At 44.4% G+C, this 22,538-nt stretch overlaps 1 protein-coding gene across 1 annotated transcript in view; it reads right to left on the bottom strand.

Annotated features, from left to right (window-relative positions):
- Positions 1 to 22,538, bottom strand: part of LOC121877535 (tolloid-like protein 2) — an 88,598-nt gene that overhangs the window by 20,190 nt on the left and 45,870 nt on the right. Inside the window, exons 4-6 of the mRNA XM_042383324.1 lie at positions 15,840 to 15,935; positions 10,648 to 10,782; positions 5,833 to 6,057 (exon numbers count right to left, since the gene is read on the bottom strand). Coding sequence (XP_042239258.1) covers positions 5,833 to 6,057; positions 10,648 to 10,782; positions 15,840 to 15,935 — 456 coding nt within the window. The remainder of the gene's footprint in view (positions 1 to 5,832; positions 6,058 to 10,647; positions 10,783 to 15,839; positions 15,936 to 22,538) is intronic.

Here is a 22,538-nt window from a genome sequence, read left to right on the forward strand (position 1 = left end):
ATTTATTATCATCTCCTTAAAAGAAAAATCATCCAATATTCACCTCCATTTCCTTCTCTCCTTCAATGCCTTCGTCTTTGTTTACATTCGCAGCTCGTTATTGGAACCTCTGGAGACAAAATTCAATCTAGAAAATTAAACTATTCCAAAACTACGATACAATGGGGTAATATTCTCTCTAATCCACCTAATAATTTATCCCTCAATCCTAACCGACGAGTGGATTATCAATTTATCCTCCCTGGTTTATCTATCCTGGTTTAACACGCTGATAAACCACGTTAAACCACCACTGTCCAGGTACCGTGTTAAGTGTCAAGTGCTCCTACGGTCAGGTAATTGTGGTGGGCTGGGAGGGAGGTGGGTGGTGGGGTGGGAGGGATGTGGGTGGTGGGGTGGGAGGGAGGTGGGTGGTGGGTTGGGGGGGACGGGGTGGTGGGTTGGGAGGAAAGTGGGTGGTAGTCGTTGGTTGGAGGGCGGCAGGTGAGTGGCACTGGTGGCTCTGGTGGGTGGCAGGTGGGCGGCAGTGGGCGGCAGGTGGGTGGCAGCGGATGGGGTCGACATGCCTCGCCTGGTAAATACATTTCTCAGTATTTCTTAAGGTGGGTGACGCGACCCTTATATATGGTGACACTAGTGCCTGAGTCCTGCCCCGCCTGCTGGAGAACTTAACCCCCCTGAGTACGATTTAAACCCCGTGAGTACAATTTAAACCCCTTAACCCCCTTTAAACCCGTTAAGTACGAAATAAACCTGTTAGGAGTACAAAATAACCCCTTGAGTACAATGGTGTAACCCTAAAATATGATGACTTAACCCCTTGAGTACGATGACCTTAACACCTTGAATACGATGACTTAACCCTTCAAGTACACAGTAGACATTCGTAATGTTTTGTGAATTCAGAATCCTGATTGGCTGGTGAATGCCAATAAGCTGAAGCGAGGAATCCCTGGTGAGAGCCAATCACCAGCGACATGGTGCTCCGCTGAGGATAAGACTAGCAGATAATTGGCTGCTGATATTGATAGACCCGCCACTCACCCCCCACACCTCCCCCAGCACACCCACCAATCACCGTCGACATGTCCTTTCCCATTGAAATTACTATTGGTCACCTGGGTATCTCGTGTCTACTAAGCCTATGAGAATTGGCAGTATATGTAAAAGTAATTTCTATTGGTCGACCAGGTAATCGTTTACTGGAAGTCATTGTACTCAAGGGGTTAAGTCATCGTCCTCAGGGGGTTAAGTCATCGTACTCAAGGGGTTAAGTCATCGTACTCACGGGGTTAAGATCATCGTCCTCGTAAGCCATGTACCAAGGAGGTTAAGTCATCGTAGTCATCGTCCTCAGGGGGTTAAGTCATCGTACTCAAGGGGTTAAGTCATCGTACTCACGGGGTTAAGATATCGTACTAACAAGAAAATACGTACACCATTTAACTGATTACATATTCATCAATTTTAACGAATATAACCTGCTGATTTTGTTTTTACGGTTGATGGGTTTTGTTTTTTACGATTGATGGGATTTTGTTTTTATGATTGATGGATTTTGTTTATTATAGTTTGATGGATTTTGTTTTTATGGTTGATGGGATTTTGTTTTTATGGTTGATGGGATTTTGGTTTTTATGATTGATGGGATTTTGTTTATTTATGGTTGATGGGATTTTGTTTATTATGGTTGATGGGATTTTGTTTTTATGGTTGATGGGATTTTGTTTATATGGTTGATGGTTGGTGGTTGATGGATTTGTTTTTGTGGTTGATGGGATTTTGTTTTTATGATTGATGGGATTTTGTTTATTATGGTTGATGGGATTTTGTTTTTTACGGTTGATGGGATTTTGTTTATTATAGTTGATGGGATTTGTTTATTATGGTTGATGGGATTTTGTTTTTTATGGTTGATGGGATTTTTTGTTTTTATGATTGATGGATTTTGTTTATTATGGTTGATGGGATTTTCTTTATTTTATGGTTGATAGGATTTGTTTTATGGTTGATGGGATTTTGTTAACCCACCTACTACAACCTCCCCTAAATTTCTTCAAAATAAAAGCCAGTTACTAAGCCAACCAGTCAGTCAGCCATCAGTCACTCGGTCAGTCCAACACAGTAATGCATAGCGAAGGTAAAGTCTACTCTCCCACACACCCCACACACTCTCCCCACACCTCCTCCCCTACACCCCACACCTCCCCCCCCCTCTGCGGTCAAAGACAAGCCGCCAGCCACCAAGACACAACCATAACATGTCTTAATGTCTTCTTATCGTCACGTACAACGATGATAAACCAGTCACCTCTTGTCTGTCTGTCTGTAGTCTGCCCTGTTCCTCAGTTAACGATGAACGAAGGTTGCCAGGTTAAAGATAAGAAGAAGAAGTAGGTTAGATAATGTTAGATTAGGTTAGTTAATGTTAGATTAAGGTTACGTTGCCAATGTTAGATTAGGTTAAATAGTTAGGTTAATGTTAGATTGGGTTAATGTTAGGTCATGTAAGGTCAGAGGTTAAGTTCAGTATAGGTTATGAAATTCATCCTCACATAACTTCTAAGCCATTAACCCCAGTAGTTCCTGCTATTAATCACCATACCTAAGTCTTAAAAGATCCAAGTTTTAGTACTAAAATGATGCTCAACGATACAATATTAATTAATTTTTCACCACGATGAAAACTAATATGCTCTAGAATTACGAGATCTAATTTGATGTTATAATTATTTGACATATTTAATTAAATTATTTAAATTTAGGTTTTTTGTATCCAATGATAAGGTAACAATTACAATTGTCTGTCTGTTTGTGTCTGTGTCTGTCTGTTCCAGTCTGTCTGTGTGTGGCCGGATTCTCAAAACATTCTCACACCTTTCCGGAAAAAAGCACATCAGCCCAAGAGCAGGAGACTGGCTCACCTCACCCACCCATTCACCACCTGTCTCTCACCCCCTCAACACTTCCTGAGAGACTGACTCAACCACTCTTGTGGTTCTCGCAAAGGAGCCACCCAGAGGGGGGGGGAGGAGAGGAGAGGAGGGGAGGGAGGGTTAGGGGCTAGAGGGGAGGTAAGGGGACAGAAAGGAGAAGGAGGAAGGAGGAGAATTAGAGGTGATTGAGGAAGAGGCAGGAAGAGGAAGGGAAGGAAGAAGGAAGGGAAGGGGAAGGAGAAAGAGGAGGAGGAGGGGGGATGGAAAAAAGAGGAAGAAGGAAGAGGAGGAAAGAAAGAAGGAAGAAAGAGAAAGAGGAATAAGGAAGGAGAAATAAGAAATAAGGAAGGGGAAAGGGGGAAAAGAAGGGAGCCAGCCTGACCACCACCCCCTCACCCTTCACCCACCATCATCCATCAATTACACTAAAACAACAACAACAAAAATATTACTATCTACCACACCGGGAGGTTAATAAAGGCGGTTAACTGCATTCTTAATACATGATAATCGCCGCTGTTGGTGGTGTAATTGCCAATTCCCGGCTAAAAATTGGCCCAGACGAGGTTTCTGCTAATTACGGGATAGTTAAGCGTTCATATTTCCAGCTAAAATTACCAGTTTAAGAAAATGATGGATTAGTAATGAAAATATTGTCGAGTTGTGCTGAATAATTAACGATGGTACTGTAATAATGGGTCGTTAATGAACACGAATATATAATGGTGTCTCTTATTACACTGTTATATAGAAATGTGGTCAAAATTCCCTAGACACTTTTTTTTTTGGACTATATCTGCTGGTATCTATTTCAGGGTCATGTAGGTAAACGTCTATTACCTCTGACAACATTGCCACCACCTGAAGATTTGACACCACCGCATTACCTCACAGCAAACTTAACCCTCATACATCATCTAGTGTATGTTGTATGCCCCACACACACATACATACACATACACACACATACATACACATACATACACCTATATCTACCCCCAACAGACCCTCCCCACAAACATGACTTCTTACGTATAATGAATATAAATTTCCTGGGAGTTCTGACGCAAGCAAATTACAGGTGTGTTCAGGTATGTTGGCTACCTGGGAGGAGGAGATGGGAGTACACCTTTATATAGAGGGTCACTTTTTGTAAGGGTACAGTCGAGGGTTGAGGAGCCTTATAAAGAGTTTTTGATCGCTTAAGATTATAAACACACTCTCTCTCTCGCTGGTCCGCCATTCTTCCCTTCACCAAGATTATGAAAATACTCGTTGGGTTAGGTTAGGTTTGGTGAGGTGGGGTTAGGTGAGGTGGGGTGGGGTGGGGTTGGGTGAGGTGGGGTTAGGTTAGGTGGGGTGAAATAACCAGGTAGGGGGGAGGGAGCAATCATCAGGTAATCTATAATATAAAGCAGATTCGATATGCAAATTTCTTTTTCCTCACGTGATAAATACCGTAATTATTTGTCCTTGAGATATTCTGTAGATTAAATACCAGTGGCGTAACACTCTGTAGCCTAGGGTATCCTCACACCTCGATTATGTAACAGGTAATAAACGTTATTGTACAGTTATGGTTCAAAAGTTTCTCTACATCTTTGGTCGAAACTGTACAGTACCCTAATTGAGATACTAAAGAGCCATCTATTTTTGGGAGAATCGTTCCAGCAGTTCAATGACTCGTTCCAACAACATCAGGAGAGAGAGAGAGAAGATTCCGGATACGACCCCCAGATGGCAGCACTAACATGACGTCATATCCTCCATGTTGCCTCAATTCCCCCCTCCTCTCAACATCCACGCTCTCTAAATCACAGCTTCCTCACAATTCAAGAGATTACCACACATTCCCCGACAATAAATTCCTATAACAGATAAAAATTCATATAAACGACCTCTTAAAAGTTGCGAGGAGGGAAGAGTATAAACGCTGGCCACACACTATAGATGGCAGCACTGGACACGAGCGCTGCCACGTTAGCCAAAGTACTCCACTTCTTGACTTGAGTTTCCGTTCTTGGTTATAATTTCGTGGATTACATGAAGATTAGTCCCCTGGCTTATTTCACCTTAAGATTAACCCCCCTAACGCTATCCTAACCAAACACCAAACTAATCTAACCTAACCAATGCTAACTTAACCTAATTTGACTAACCTAAGCTGGGGTGGCTAGACTTCAGGTGTTCCTAATCGTATATTAAAGCCGCTTCACACGATTTTCTGTTGTCATGGTAAGCTTGTCTAAAAGAAAAAGAAGTTTTTTTTCCTCAGGATGAACTAGACCATCAGTGACAAATTTTTGTTTTTTATCCCCAGGACGAGTAAGTTATCAGGGTACACCATGACCATCTTTTTTCACCAGGACGAACAAAATACAAGAGATATACTGAACACAACTCCTTTGTTTTATTTTCCAGGAGGAGCAAGGTTATCCTGAGCCAACTATTTTTCTCTTTACCAGGACGAGGAAGATTTAACCAGGATACGGCCTTGGGAGATCCATTTATTTTACCAGGATGAACAAAGGTTGGTACAAATAGAGAGAGAGAGAAAAAAGAGAGAGCCATTGTTTGTTTTTCCAGGATGGACAAAGATACACTTAGTTTACATACAGGAGAGAATATTTTTTCCTCCAGGATGAACACCATTGTTGTTGTTTTTTTTCCCGAGACAAAATTGCGATCACTCTCACTAATTTACTCTCACCCCCTCCCCCTCACCACTCATCCCACCACAACAACTCCATCACCTTAATCCCCATCTCTTACCCTCTCCCTCACTCACTAAGGGAGGGATAAGAGTTCCAGTACTCACCAAGGGAGGAATAAAGGGAAGAGCCAGTACTCACCAAGGGTAGCGGCCAGTACTCACCAAGAAAGTGTCAGTACTCACCAAGGGATGGACTCTTGTGCCAATATCCATCACGTATCTCCAGGTAATCCGTCTTGCATCCGTCACTCTTGAAAATATCCATTGTGGTGACGTTCAGTACGATACGTTCACCATGCGTCGCCGTAATCCGCCACTCACACTTCTCTCCTCCGGGCGGCGGCGCAGAGTTGACGTATGACGGAGAGGAGAACATGGCCGCGTTCTCCTGGTAGGTTCTCCCACACTCTGTAGGAGATCAAGGGAGTGGTGATTTACGGAGGGGGGAGGGGGAGGGGTTATTTGGAGATATTCTGAGGGTTGTGGTGTCCTAACCTGACCTGACCTGACCTGACCTGACCTGACCTGACCTAACCTAACCAAACCTGACCTAACCTACTCTAGGAGACGAGGACACAATTGTGATCTCCAAAGCTCAACTCCAAAACTAATCTAGGAGATCAAAAAGAGACATTTAATCGCCCTGTTCTCCAAGGCCTTCCTCCAATACACTTCTAGAAGACCAGGAGGAGAAGAGAGAGAGAGAGAGAGAGAGAGAGAGAGAGAGAGAGAGAGAGAGAGAGAGAGAGAGAGAGAGAGAGAGAGAGAGTTATATAAAATGATGAGAAGGAGAAGAGGGGAAACATATGAGAGAATCATAAGAAAGAAAATTAGGAAGAGACGAGAGATAAAGTTTAATAAATGGAAGAAAAATAAGAATAACGATACAGGGAGAAGGAGGAAGAGGAGGAGGGGAGGAAGAGGAAGAACAAGAGTAAAAAGAAAATGATGAAGGGAGGAGGAAAGAGAAACAAGAAAGAAGGAGAGAGAGAAAAGGAAGGGGAGATAAAGAGAATGAAGGAGAGAAAGAGAAAAAATGCAAAATAGATGAAAGAAGAGAAGAGATGGAAGAACAAAGGAGGAGAAGGAAACAGAAGAAAAGGGAGAGGGAAGACGAAGAAGGAGGAAGAAGAAGAGAGGAAGAGGTCGACACTCATGATAAAAGCTGTGTGAGGGGAAAACTGACTGATGACAGGGAGGAAGAGGTAAGGAGAGAGAGGAAGACGAGGATAAGAAGAGGGGAAGGAGAACACACGTGATGAACCTGTTAGGAGGGGAGGGAAGAATGAGGTGAGGGGAAGAATGAGGTGAGGGGAAGTATGACTGAGAGGAAGAATGAAGGGAGTGGCAGGCTCTCCATTACACTGAGGGGAGAGGGTGAGGGGAGACTCAAGAGACTATTAATAATGGATCATGTCTAAGTAAAATGACACCGTCTTAAGACATGAGAAGACATGACTTAATGGACAAGACTAACGCGGAGAGGGGAGGTGTAGCCATACTGAGTTATAACAATGATAATAATAATGATAATAATAATGATAATAATGATAATATTAATAATTATAATAATAATAATAATAATAATAATAATAATATAACAATGAAAACAACAATGGCAACAACAATAACTGCAATTATAATAACAACAACAATAATAATAACCAAACTACTAACCATAACAACAACAATAATAACAAGAACAACAACATCCAGCTTAGGTACTCAGGTTCGTCCTAGTTATTAATGAAACAAAATCCTTAAGTTCTTCCTAATGTACACAAGAGACCTGTGAGGGGTGGTAGAGGTGAGAGGCTACCTCCCACCATCGAGGAAGGAGAGGAGGTAGTGGATGATCATCCCCGAGGCCACACGCACCTCCCTGCCATATTTCAGCTTGGAATTTTCAAAACGTACACACACAAACACACTTACACTCAGAAACACTAACACACACACAACACAACACGTCTACTGTATACAGTATGTATGCATAATTAACCATATAAATATATATATATATATATATATATATATATATATATATATATATATATATATATATATATATATATATATATATATATATATAAAACAATGGTTACCCCTCATGTAACGAGGATGGCCGGCCCAAGGGCCACCTAGGGGTGAATTTGTTAAAGGTGTAGAAGCTGTCTCCAACACAACAACCACACCCTAAGTTAACGAGTTGCATGACACAGTGTCAAGGAATAGTCTGAGAAGACCGGACAACTCGTCAACTGCACTGGCTAATCATTACCCCGTAACACGATCCACAAATCGTTCAACATCCAGGTTCCCAATTACTGCTGGGCAGACAGAGGCAAATGGCGTAAAGAAACTTGCCCATAGTTTCACCCTGCCCGGGGATCGAACCCCGGTCCACTCGCTTGAGAGGCGAGCATGCTGACCATTACACCACAGGTCGCCACACAAACACCAACTACACTACACACAACACAACATACAACACAACACTACAACACAACACTACACCACAACACTACACCACAACACTACACACACCACAACACTACACCACAACACACAACACAACACACACACACACTACACCACAACACCACAACACAACACACCACACCACAACACTACACCACAACACTACACCACAACACAACACAATACCCCTAAACATCATTAACAAATAGTACATTAAAAAACACGATTAATCTAACTACGTAAAAACTAAAAAAATACGCGTCCGGGTTTGCATTAATTAAATCAACAACCTAACCTGACCTAACCTGACCTAACCTGGCCGTAGTAATTTCCTCCCACAATAAAATTCATTATTACACTGAAGCCCATAAGCTGGTTAAGTAATTATATAATATGATATGTGTGTGGGTAAATTTGTGTAAATGGCCCATTATATTGTGTTGTGGGTCGGTGGGTGGGTGTGTGGGGGGGGGTGTTGTGGGTGGCGTGAGGGGGGTGATGTAGGTCGATGTGGGCGTGATGTAGGTCGATGTGGGCGTGATGTAGGTGAGTGTGGGCGTAATGTAGGTCAGTGTGGGCGTGATGTAGGTCAGTATGGGCGTGATGTAGGTCAGTATGGGCGTGATGTAGATCAGTGTGGGCATATTGTGGGGGTGGTGTGGGCATTGTGATATCCTATGATTTATTAACATTAAGTATAAGTAAAAATATAAGTACTAAAATTATTATATTAGTAAACATTTAAGGAATTAATTATTAAGTGAATTTACAAACATCTTATTCTGCCCAGTGCCTGTCCTTAATAAATATCTAATTAAAGACCCATTAAACTGTGTAATTAATAAGACTCTATCATTAAATACCAATTAAAATCTCTAACACCAACTACCTACGTCATCATTACTCTGATAGTTACCTCCAGAAATTAAATCAGGTAGAAATGAAGAGGAAATATTGGTGTGTGTGTGTGTGTGTGTGTGTGTGTGTGTGAATTTACTAGTTGATGGTAGAGAAGACATCTACTAGGACTGACACACACACACACACACACACACACACACACACACACACATAAACAAAATACAACAACAACAACAACAGCCCCCAATAACAAAACAAACTCTAACCACCACCAAAAAGCCCTAATAATTATCATATTTAATTACTCTCATAATTATCATTTATAAAAGAGGGAATTAATTACCAATAGACAAATAAATTATAACAAAAGTAAAAAGTATTAAGTATAAAAGTAAAAAAGTTTAAAAGTAGTAAAACGTATTAAGTAATATGCAAAGTAAAAAGTAACACTCCAAGACACAGGTTAGGTTAGGTTAGAGTTAGGTTAGGTTATGGTTAGGTTAGGTTATGGTTAGGTTAGAGTTAGGTTAGAGTTAGGTTAGAGTTAGGTTAGGTTAGAGTTAGGTTAGGTTAGAGTTAGAGTTAGGTTAGGTTAGGTTAGGTTATGGTTAGGTTATGGTTGAGTTGTGAGTTAGGTTATAGTTGGGTTTGGGTTAGAGTTAGGTTAGAGTTAGGTTAGAGTTAGGTTATGGTTAGGTTAGGTTAGGTTAGGTTAGGTTAGGTTAGAGTTAGGTTATGGTTAGGTTAGGTTAGGTTAGGTTAGAGTTAGGTTAGAGTTAGGTTAGGTTAGGTTAGGTTAGAGTTAGGTTAGGTCAAATTAAACTCTTCCCGTGTCTTTCCGTGTTATTGTAGGCGATAAAAATACTCCACCACCAAGCCGGGAACTTCTACAGGATAATACAGCACTCGGAGGTTAAGAGAGAGAGAGAGAGAGAGAGAGAGAGAGAGAGAGAGAGAGAGAGAGAGAGAGAGAGAGAGAGAGAGAGAGAGAGAGAGAGAGAGAGAGAGAGAGAGAGAGAGGTAAGACGTAGCAACAAGAGGATTTATTTAAGCTTAGCAATAAAAGTTACTTAAATCTGTAGACAAGTTTAAAAGTATATGTCACTTAACTGAAGTAGTACACTAATACTTAGAAAGAAGATAAGTTTGAGAACAGAACTTAATACCCAGGACACTTATAAAGTAAGATGAACACTGCTAACTCACTTGGACACTTACAAAAGTACTAACACTTACTATGGACACTTACTTAAGACACATGTAAGTAAGATAGACAGCTTCTTACTCGAACACTTATGAATTCAAATGTACTCTTTAGGCACTTATAAAATATCAAGTCACTTACTAAAACACTTTTAAATCCTAGATACTCAGTTGAAAACACTTATATAGCACCATAAGTAACCCTCTGAGGCACTGATAGACTTAAGATAAAATCCCATCTACTTAAACACACTTACAAAGACCATGTACTCACTTAAACACTTACAACCCCTAGACACTCCCTTATACACACTTAAAAACCCCAGACACTTACTTACACACACTTACAACCCCCAGATTACTCACTTAAACACTTAAAACCCCAGATATTGACTTGAAAATTTATAACCCCCAGACACTCACTTATACACTTACAAACGACAGATTACTCACTTGGACACTTATAAAGTAGGTTGGTCTGGGAGATGTCACCCTCTGAGAGTCTGATTCGCTGTCCTATTTCTGGTAGAGTCTCTTGGTTGGGTTCTGGTCGGGGCCTGATGTCCAAGTAGGTCGCCTGGTAGTGGGGGGAGGAGGGGGGGTTAATATGGTCGTCTGTTGATTAATGGTGTGGTTGGGTGATGGTGTGGTTGGTTAATGGTGTTTGGGTGATGGTGGTTGGTGGATGGTGGCTGGGTGATGGTGTGTAGGTGATGGTGTGGTTGGGTGATGGTGTGGTTGGTGGATGGTGTGGTTGGTGGATGGTAGTGAATATTCTCAGTATGGTACGGATGGTTTGAGAGAGAGAGAGAGAGAGAGAGAGAGAGAGAGAGAGAGAGAGAGAGAGAGAGAGAGAAGAGAGAGAGAGAGAGAGAGAGAGAGAGAGAGAGAGAGAGACCACATTTCACACCTCATCTATCTCCATTGACGAAGGAAAAAGTTTTATTAAGGAAAACAGCTAGAGAGAGAGAGAGAGAGAGAGAGAGAGAGAGAGAGAGAGAGAGAGAGAGAGAGAGTGTTTTGTGGTAGTGGTGAGGGTTCACATTTCTCTCTCTCAACCCCTACCCCCACACACACACACACACACACACACACACACACACACACACACACACACACACACACACCAGTAACACTAAAACAGGAACTGAAATTAACACGATAATTCATAATAATTTATATAATCCCAATTAATCTTTTACCTGCCATGGATCGACTAATTAACAGGTGGTTGGGGGGATTATACCTGACAGATTCTGGTCTTTATTTTGTATCTATTGTGGTGGTGATGGTGGTAGTAGTGGTGGTGGTAGTGGTAGTTGTGGTGACAGTGGTGGTAGTGGTGATGGTGGTAGTAGTAGTGGTGGTGGTAGTGGTGATAGTGGTGGTGGTGATTTTGATCTTACTACTACTAATAATAATTCACAATAATAACAACAATAATAATAATAATAATAATAATAATAATAATAATAATAATAACAACAAATAAATACTCGTATATTGAGAAAGAGGAGACAAACAAGAGAAGAGAAGAGAAGAAGATAATATGTGGCACTCATTAGGTCAGAGGTGGCACTCACTAGGTCAGAGGTGGCACTCACTAGGTCACCAGGTCAGAGGTGGCACTCACTAGGTCACCAGGTCAGAGGTGGCCTCACTAGGTCACCAGGTCAGAGGTGGCACTCACTAGGTCACCAGGTCAGGGTGGCACTCATAGGTCAGAGTGGCACTCACACTAGGTCACCAGGTCAGAGGTGGCACTCACTAGGTCACCAGGTCAGAGGTGGCACTCATTAGGTCAGAGTGGCACTCACTAGGTCACCAAGTCAGAGGTGGCACTCACTAGGTCACCAGGTCAGAGGTGGCACTCATTAGGTCAGAGGTGGTCACTAGGTCCAGGTCAGAGTGGCACTCACTAGGTCCAGTCAGGTGGCACCTCTCACCAAGTCAGAGGTGGCACTCACTAGGTCACCAGGTCAGAGGTGGCACTCACTGGGTCACCAGGTCAGAGGTGGCACTCATTAGGTCAGAGGTGGCACTCACTAGGTCACCAAGTCAGAGGTGGCACTCATTAGGTCAGAGGTGGCACTCACTAGGTCACCAAGTCAAGTGGCACTCACTGGGTCCAGTCAGAGGTGGCACTCATTGGGTCAGGTGGCACTCACTAGGTCACCAAGTCAGGTGGCACTCATTAGGTCAGAGGTGGCACTCACTGGGTCACCAAGTCGGTGGCACTCATTAGGTAGAGGTGGCACTCACTGGGTCACCAAGTCAGGTGGCACTCACTAGGTCACCAGGTCAGAGGTGCTCACTGGTCACAGGTCAAGTGGCACTCACTAGGTCGGGTGGCACTCATAGGTCAGAGGTGGCATCACTCCCGAGTGCACCGGTCACCAGGTCGATGGCACTCATTGGTCAGAGGTGGCCACTAGGTCACCAAGGTCACTCATGGTCAGAGGTGGCACTCACAGTCAGAGGTGGCACTCACTAGGTCACCAGGTCAGAGGTGGCACTCACTAGGTCACCAAGTCAGAGGTGGCCTCATTGGTCAGGTGGCACTCACGGCGTCAGAGGTGGCACTCACTAGGTCACCAGGTCAGAGGTGGCACTCATAGGTCACCAGGTCAGGGGTGGCCTCATTGGTCAGAGGTGGCACTCACTAGGTCACCAAGTCAGGTGGCACTCATAGGTCAGAGTGGCACCAGTCACGGGCACTCACACACAAGTCACTATTAGTCAGGCTCACTAGGTCACCAAGTCAGAGGTGGCCCCCAGGTCACCAGGTCAGATCCAGGTGGCACCACACATGGTCACCAAGTCAGAGGTGGCACTCATTAGGTCAGGTGGCACTCACTAGGTCACCAGGTCAGAGGTGGCACTCACTAGGTCACCAAGTCAGAGGTGGCACTCATCCACTGGTCACCAAGTCAGAGGTGGCACTCATTGGGTCAGAGGTGGCACTCACTGGGTCACCAAGTCAGAAGTGGCACTCACTAGGTCACCAGGTCAGAGGTGGCACTCACTAGGTCAGAGGTGGCCTCACTGGTCACCAGTCAGAGTGGCTCATTAGGTCAGAGGTGGCACTCACTAGGTCCCAAGTCAGGGTGGCACTCATTAGGTCAGAGTGGCACTCACTAGGTCACCAAGTCAGGTGGCACTCACTAGGTCACCAGGTCAGAGGTGGCACTCAATAGGTCACCAGGTCAGAGGTGGCACTCTAGGTCACCAGGTCAGAGGTGGCACTCTTTCAGTCACCAAGTCAGAGGTGGCACTCATAGGTCAGAGGTGGCACTCACTAGGTCACGAGTCGGGACCACTGGTCACCAGGTCAGAGGTGCACTAAGGTCAGAGGTGGCACTCACTAGGTCACCAGGTCAGAGGTGGCACTCACTAGGTCACTAGGTCAGAGGTGGCACTCATTGGGTCAGAGGTGGCACTCATAGGTCACCAAGTCAGATGGCACTCACTGGTCACCAGGTCAGAGTGGCCTATTAGGTCAGTGCACTCCTGTCACCAAGTCAGAGGTGGCACTCATTAGGTCAGGTGGCACTCACTGGTCACCAAGTCGATGGCACTCACTGGGTCACCAGGTCAGTGGCACTCATTAGGTCAGGTGGCACTCACTGGTCACCAGGTCAGGTGGCACTCATTTCAAGGTCAGCACTCATAGGTCAGTGGCCTCAAGTGGCACTCATTAGGTCATGGCTCACGGTCACAGGTCAGGTGGCTCACTGGGTCACCAGGTCAGAGGTGCTCAATGGTCACCAGGTCAGAGGTGGCACTCACTAGGTCACCAAGTCAGAGGTGGCACTCACTAGGTCACCAAGTCAGAGGTGGCTCATTAGGTCACCAAGTCAGAGGTGGCACTCATTAGGTCAGAGGTGGCACTCACTAGGTCACCAAGTCAGAGGTGGCACTCATTGGTCAGGGTGGCACTCACTAGGTCACCAAGTCAGAGGTGGCACTCACTAGGTCACCAGGTCAGAGGTGGCACTCACTAGGTCACCAAGTCAGAGGTGGCACTCATTAGGTCAGAGGTGGCACTCACTAGGTCACCAAGTCAGAGGTGGCACTCACTAGGTCACCAGGTCAGAGGTGGCACTCATTAGGTCAGAGGTGGCACTCACTAGGTCACCGTCAGAGGTGGCACTCATTAGGTCACCAAGTCAGAGGTGGCACTCACTTAGGTCACCAAGTCAGGTGGCACTCACTAGGTCACCAAGTCAGAGGTGGCACTCACTAGGTCACCAGGTCAGGCCTCATGGTCAGAGGTGGCACTCACTAGGTCACCAAGTCAGAGGTGGCACTCATTAGGTCAGAGGTGGCACTCACTAGGTCACCAAGTCAGAGGTGGCACTCATTAGGTCAGAGGTGGCACTCACTGGGTCACCAAGTCAGGGTGGCACTCACTAGGTCCCCAAGTCAGAAGTGGCACTCATTAGGTCAGAGGTGGCACTCACTGTCCAGGTCAGAGGTGGCACTCATTGGTCGGTCTCACTGGGTCCAAGTCAGAGGTGGCATCACTAGGTCACCGTCAGAGGTGGCACTCATTAGGTCAGAGTGGCACTCACTAGGTCACCAAGTCAGTGGCACTCATTGGTCAGAGGTGGCACTCACTAGGTCACCAGGTCAGAGGTGGCACTCCATTGGGTCAGAGGTGGCACTCACTAGGTCACCAAGTCAGAGGTGGCACTCACTAGGTCACCAGGTCAGAGGTGGCACCATTGGGTCAGAGGTGGCACTCACTAGGTCACCAAGTCAGAGGTGGCACTCACTAGGTCAGAGGTGGCCTCACTGGGTCACCAAGTCAGAAGTGGCACTCATGGTCACTCACGGTCACCAGGTCAGAGGTGGCACTCATTAGGTCAGAGGTGGCACTCACTAGGTCACCAAGTCAGAGGTGGCACTCACTAGGTCACCAGGTCAGAGGTGGCACTCATTAGGTAGTGGCACTCAGTCAGAGGGCACTCACTAGGTCACCAGTAAGGCACTACTGGTCCAAGTCAAGTGGCACTCATTAGGTCAGAGGTGGCACTCACTAGGTCACCAAGTCAGAGGTGGCACTCATTAGGTCAGAGGTGGCTCACTAGGTCACCAAGTCAGAGGTGGCACTCATTAGGTCAGAGGTGGCACTCACTAGGTCACCAAGTCAGAGGTGGCACTCATTAGGTCAGAGGTGGCACTCACTAGGTCACCAAGTCAGAGGTGGCACTCACTGAGCGTCAGAGGTGGCACTCACTAGAGGTCAGAGGTGGCACGCAACACAATAAACTTAAATTAACCTTTATTCTTGCATTATTCTGTCTGTCTTTCTCTCTCTTTTCTGTCTGTCTGTCTGTCTGTTTGTCTTTCTTGCAAGATATAAAGATTAAAGAGAGAAGGAGAGAATGAGGAAAAAGATAAATATTAGGAAAAGGGAAAGAAAGAAGAGAAGTGAGATAAAAGAAAGGGAAAGAGGGAAGAAAAAGAGGAGACAGGGAAAGAAGAAGAGGGAGACGGAGAGGGAGGAAGTGAAAGAGAAGAGAAATAAATTATGGAGATGAGAGAGAGAGAGATGCAGGTAAGAGAGACACAGGTACAGGTATTAATGAGACAGGTGTTGTTGTGTGTGTGTGTGTGTGTGTGTGTGTGTGCAGCAAGCATAGCCCTGGCGTAGTGCATGATGGAATTGAAATCATAACGAAGTCCCAGGGAATTGACCTCTTCTGACGTCAGCTTGTTGAAGTTGTAGTCTTGACCTGAGAGAGAGAGAGAAGTGAGACAGGTGAGATAAGATAGTCCTTAAGAAATAGGTGGGGTTGGGGTGGTCTTGTGTCTCATGAGTACAATGTTACCTCCTTGGTACGATGTTAACCCCTTGAGTACGATGCCACTGTACTCTCTGGAGTTAGATCATCGTACTCAATGTTATAAATGAAGTGACAGGTAAAAAGGTGTATATACATGTACACATTATATAGTAAACTTATATATACAAAGGGAGAATTGACACACACACACACACACATACACACACACACACACACACACACACACTATCTCTCTCTCCCTACACTTTCCTCCTCCTCCTTCACCTTTCACTCCTCTCACCCCTTCCTCCCTCCTCCCCTCTTCCTTCTCCCTCCCCCACCCCCAGCCTTTTCACCCTCTCTAACCCTTTCTTCCTCTATCTCTCCCTTCCTCACCCTTTTCTCCTCCTCCCCCCCCCCCTCTCTCTCACTACCGACAAGAGAGAGGGTTCACCTAAGAGACACTCTCCCCTAATCACCTCACAACACCTGTTAATGAAGTGACACCTCAAATCTGTGCTCACCTGGACCTTCTTACCTGGCTGCTCTAATTAACGTCTAATTCTCATACCATCTCAAGGGATATATTTTTTGGGGGGACCTTTCAGCTTGATAAGATAATTTACGTCTCAAATTACGAATTAAACTTACGATAATTTTGAGTTTTAACCGTAAGTCAGTCAGTCAGAAAGGATAATTTAAGTTTAAAGTTACGAGAATTAATAACACTTACGACCTTAAGAGTATTAACTTAAGTCAGCCAGTAAGATACGGTCTCTTACGTCGCAAAGTTACGAGGAAAATTAAAGGTAAGATTTTCTGATCACCCAGCCACTGATTACTGATACCTGGTGAAGATTTTTTAATGAGAGAGGGAGGAGAGACGAGTGGGAGGTACCTGAGAGGGAGAGTCGAGTGGGAGGTACCTGGGAGGGAGAGGCGAGTGGGAGGTACCTGGGAGGGAGAGGCGAGTGGGAGGTACCTGAGAGGGAGAGACGAGTGGGGGGTAACCTGAGAGGGAGAGACGAGTAGGAGGGAGAGGGAGTGAGTGATCAACTTGATCAGCCGAGCATGAAGGAACACTGCTATCTGGGCCCTCACACACCTGCCCGGGCCCTCACACACCTGCCCGGGCCCTCACACACCTGCCCGGTCCCTCACACATCTGCCCGGGCCCTCACATACCTACTTGGGACCTCACACACCTGCCTGGGCCCTCACACACCTGCCCGGGCCCTCACACACCTGCCTGGGCCCTCACAAAATAGCAGGCCCTCACACACCTGCTTGGGCCCTCACACACCTGTCCAGGCCTCACCTCGTCCACTCAACCTTAAAGAGAGAGATCCCTTCCTTCTTTTCCCTCCTTCCTCAGCCTCTTCTCTCTCATCCTCATACCTCATCTTCATATTATTCCTCCTAGATCCTTTTTCCTTCGTTCCTTCCTTCCTTCCTCCTTCTCCTTCCTTCCTTCTTCCTTCTCCTTGTCTACTCTTCCTCCCACCCTCCTCCACCTCCCTCTTTCTACTTTTCTCTATTCTCCCCTTCCCCTCCTCTTCCTCCTCCTTCTCCCTTCTCCGCCTCCCTACTCCTCCTCCTCCTCCTCCTTCTCCCCTTCCTCGCCTCCCTACTCCTCCTCTTCCTCCAGCAACAACTCCAAATATTTGTAAGTTTGGGAACCACTGATAAGAAATCATTATCCTATATTAACTTAAAATTAACATTAATGGTGGGAGGGAGGGAGGAGGGAGGGAGGGAGGAGGAGGAGGAGGGGGAGGGAGGGAGGGAGGGAAGGAGGGAGGGAGAGAGGACAGTGAGAAAAATATTACTATGTTATTGTTTATTATCAGTACTGTTGTTATTATTGTTGTTATTATTGTTGTTATTGTTGTTGTTTCAGTAATTGTTGCAAATACAGAGGAACACATTATTTTTTTTTACCTCCGTTGCAAAATAATGAGTGTTGTTTTGTGTTAATGTTGCAAATGTTGATCATATTGCAGTTTCTCTCCCAGATATTGCAACCATCTTTCTTTTTTACGTTAGACATAGATAGATAGATAGCTTAGTCTACTTTCTTTATCTATTCACTCATCTACCGCCATATCTAATCCCAATCCCCCCCAAAACAACTCCCTAATCTAACCCCCATCACCATCCCACGCCCTCCCCTTTCCTTTCTCCTTCCCTCTTCCCCCTTCCTAACCCTCATATCTCCCTCACCACTCAGCCCATCCATCCTTCCCCACCTCCCCTCTCCCCATGGCTCATTAAATCCTCCGACGTCCACAAAGTATTTCAATAAATATGAAGCCACAGTGAAGGTTGCAAAATTTCCCTCACGAAAATTCGCTAGGGAAAAAAAAAAGTATATGTGAGGAAGAGCGGGGAAAAAAAACATAAGCGCGGGGAAAAATATAAACGCGAGGAAATTTGGACGGGAAAATATAATCCAATGTGATGTATTGGATTCCTTTGGTGTCTGTTATGTTCGTCAATTATCATAGATTTTTTGATATTTTACTCTTCAATTATCAATTATTTCTGATAATCTCGACGAGTTATGAGAGTTAATTAAGGGATATTTTGTTATGATCGTCATTTGTTTTGGTGGGGGTATAAACTACTCAAGATCCGACATGTAATCTGGATGCTTCTGAAAACGATGCAGGAAAAACAAAAACCGAATCATCAATATATTATCCGGAAAACATAATTACTAAATGCGTGATACATTTGGCTCAGTTGTGGTCTTTTATTAACGGGGGTATTTACATAATCTAAGATAATCCTCATAAGTTACGAGACTTAATTACTGTTGTTGTGGCGATCGTTATTTGTTTTATGCGAGACGTAAATTTCTTAAAATTCCTGTTTCAATCTAGGCTCAGGTGTCTAGATACTCCCTATGTGGTTATTTCATCCCAACTAATGAATCCGGAAGTGAAGATATACGGGAATGTTTAAATTATTTACGTGAACTCGGTGATTGTTTGAAGAATTTAGACCCTGAACGATGCCTCCCCTCGTAAAAGAAAAGCGCAGCGGCGTTCGCGTGAATCCGGATGGAAGGCGGATATACATAAACAAACGAAAAGAACATAAACAAAGGCTAGTAATTTGATCTCTCCCTCCATCCCTCACGAGGAATTAAGTAATCAGGTAATTTATTAAGGCTGTCTCCAGGGATTAAGGCAAATTAATATATTCTGGTAAATTATATTATGTTTGTGTAGGTGAAGCCTTTACTGATATACACAAAACACACATATATACAGGTACACATACACAAAAACGCATACACCCCCCCCCTCTCTCATAAATAAAAACAATAAACGAATAAAAACTACACAATAAAAAAATCACCAAATTACTTGACGAAAATTTATGACCTTATTTCAAAATTGAATAAAAAAATATAGAAAAAGTAGTGATTAAACTCCGACTAACGAAGCTTTGACGAGAGAGAGAGAGAGAGAGAGAGAGAGAGAGAGAGAGAGCAAAATGGATAAACCTTAGCCCCAAAAAAGAGACAATGAAAAAAAACTTAAATTACTGTTACTGATGGTGGTTGGTGATTGTGGTAGTAGGAATTAATGGTGGTAAGAGGGGGTTGGGAGTGATACTAGGTGGTGGTGGTAGAGATACTGGGTAGTGGTAGATGGTAGTAATGATAGGAATAGCAGTAGTTGTGGTAGATGTGGTGGTAGGGGAAAAAATCTAGGTCACCCTCTACCACATTTCAAGGCATATAGACCTACCCAATCACCTCTCTCTCTCTCTCTCTCTCAGATAATGAATGGTGTTGGTTTATTATGCTCAAGTGTGGTGTGTGGATATATAGGTCGGGTCTATGAGCGCTGTAGTGTTTGTCTTTATATATATAAGAAGCCGGGTGAGTGTCTATTGTGTGTGTGTGAGTGTGTGTGTGTGTGTGTGTGTGTGTGACAGACAGACACTAGAGAGAGATAAACACAGCCCTTATATTCAGAGAAGACACACTTGAGTACATCCACCAAGAAGGGCCTTCAAGAGAGAGAGAGAGAGAGAGAGAGAGAGAGAGAGAGAGAGAGAGAGAGAGAGAGAGAGTCACTTGAGGTGGTGTTGAAGGGGGGAGGGAAGCGTTCAAGACCATAGCCTTGACGGGGCCGCCTTCCTCAAGTGGCAGGGTCCTTGTTTAACCCCTCTTACCCTCCCTCCCTCCCTCCTTCCTTACCTCTTCCATTCCAATTCTCTTCTAACTTCTTCCCTTCTTCCTCTTCCACCCCTTTCCAGCCCGCCCTCTACTACCTTCTCTGTTTTCTCCCTCCCCTTTTTCCCTCCATCCTTCACTCCTTCCATCCATCCTCCACCCCCTTCCTTCCCTCCCTTACACCACAACCAACCATACAACTCACAATACCCACAATAACCTTCCCTATCAGATCAACACACACACATACACACGGAACGGTCACATCTCTATAGACACAAGACACAGACCACTAAGCATTGAGGGGTGAAACAGATGGCCCTTATACACTATACATTGTTAGGGTCCATTCACTATGTAGCTGTCATAAGAGAGGTACAATGTTACGGGTATACGCCTTTATTAACAGCTAAGGTGAAATGAATGGGCGGGGGGGTAAGATGGGAGGGGGGAGGGGGAGGGGGTAGGAGGGGAGGGGGAGAGGGTGCATTGTTAAAGAGATACGATGAAGCTTAATTATTTTATGACACACACACACAGGTAAACAACACCTCCAATTAGTTACCAGGTAGGAGAAGTTCCGGTAATATTCTCACCAGGTGTAACTCAGGCAGTGGTCTTGTAACGCCAATTTCTTACCCAATTACACCCAAACTATTACATGGTCCATGGCAAGCCCTTGTTAGTGGGTTACACAGCCAATTAGTTCACGACATAAATTATCCCCAAGAATAATGTCTAATGGGGGATATTACCCTAATACACCATCCCTATTACATGCCCCTATTACTGGCGACCATAACCTAATACACTATTCCCTCTTATTGGCAGAGTTAGCCTAAAACATCACCCTATTAAACTCGACTAAAACAGGCGAACGTGAACCTATTACAAACACCAATTAATGCTCTGAAAATCCTATTACACTATACTGTCACTTCTCTCTTAACATCACTAACCCCCATTACAACCCCCATCCCCCCACCCAATTTAAATGGGTGATAAAAACAAAAAAACAATTACACTACCTCACTAAGATCATCACACACACACACACACACACAAAACGATTGCTTTCATAAAATCCCCCCAAATCTTTCAACCCTTTGTTTAATGCTTAAAAAAAATCCCTAACTCCCCTAAAAAAATCCCAATTCCCCTAAAAATCCTAAATCCCTTAAAAATCCCAAACTCTTTCAAAAAAATCCCAAACTCTAAAAAAAAATCCCATATTAACATCCCAAATTAAAACCTATTACCATGTTTGATTACAAAAAATATATAAATACATCAAAATCAAATTCAAAACATACACAGAACCTCGACTCAAAGGAATAAATAAAAAATTGCTGTAAAACAAATATCACTTTTATTTTGGTTCAGTTGTGTGTGTGTGTGTGTGTGTGTGTGTGTGTGTGTGTGTATAAGATTCACAATCAATTCTGAAACATTAGTGCAATGAATATAATTTAATTTCGCGTCTCATACACCTGTTTGATTTTTTTTTCTTCATTCGATGTTTTTTGGCAGATTCTTAATTTTGCGTCACGACGGTTTTGGTCAACAAGGGAGGGTAAAGGCGAGGAGGGTGGGGGGGGGAGGGAGGAGATGAGAGGGTAGAGGGAAGAGAGAGGAGGAAAGGAAGGAGAAAGACGATGGAGGAGGAGGGGAAGAGAAGGAAAGGATGAAACGAGAAGAAAGGAAGTAAAGGAAGACGAAGGATAGGAGTATAAAGAAGGGAAGGAGGAAGGAGGAAAGGAAAGAGAATAAGTTAAAAAGAGAGACGAGGAGGGAAAGGACACACACACACACACACACACACACACACACACACACACACACACACACACACACACACACACACACACACACACACACACACACCCCAGGCCAGCCAGGTAAGGCACTGGAGCACAGGTAACCCGTCATTAGGATCAAGGTGATGACGGCGCCCCGACCAGGTAATGGGGCAGTATTTGGCTTTCCTGCCTCTGTCTGTCTGTGCCTGTCTGCCCGTCTCTGTCTGTGCCTGTCTGTATGTCTGTCTGTCTCTCTGTCTGTGTCTGTCTGTTTGTGCCTTTCTGCCTGTCTCTCCCTATTTTTGTGTCTGTTTCTGTCTACCTGTCTATATATTTCTGTCTGTCTCTTTGTCTGTCTGTCTGTCTGTCTGTCTGTCTGTCTGTCTGTCTGTCTGTCTCGTCTCTTTGGCTTTCTCTCTGACGTTACTTAGGAGAGAGAGAGAGAGAGAGAGAGAGAGAGAGAGAGAGAGAGAGAGAGAGAGACCCAGAAAATATTGAAAAAAAAAACACCAAATACTCGTGATAACATTAACAGCTGTTGGTAGAGATGCTGCACCATTA

The sequence above is a fragment of the Homarus americanus genome, unplaced genomic scaffold (genome assembly GCF_018991925.1).
Source record: "Homarus americanus isolate GMGI-L3 unplaced genomic scaffold, GMGI_Hamer_2.0 scaffold14655, whole genome shotgun sequence".
NCBI classification, from domain to species: domain Eukaryota; kingdom Metazoa; phylum Arthropoda; class Malacostraca; order Decapoda; family Nephropidae; genus Homarus; species Homarus americanus.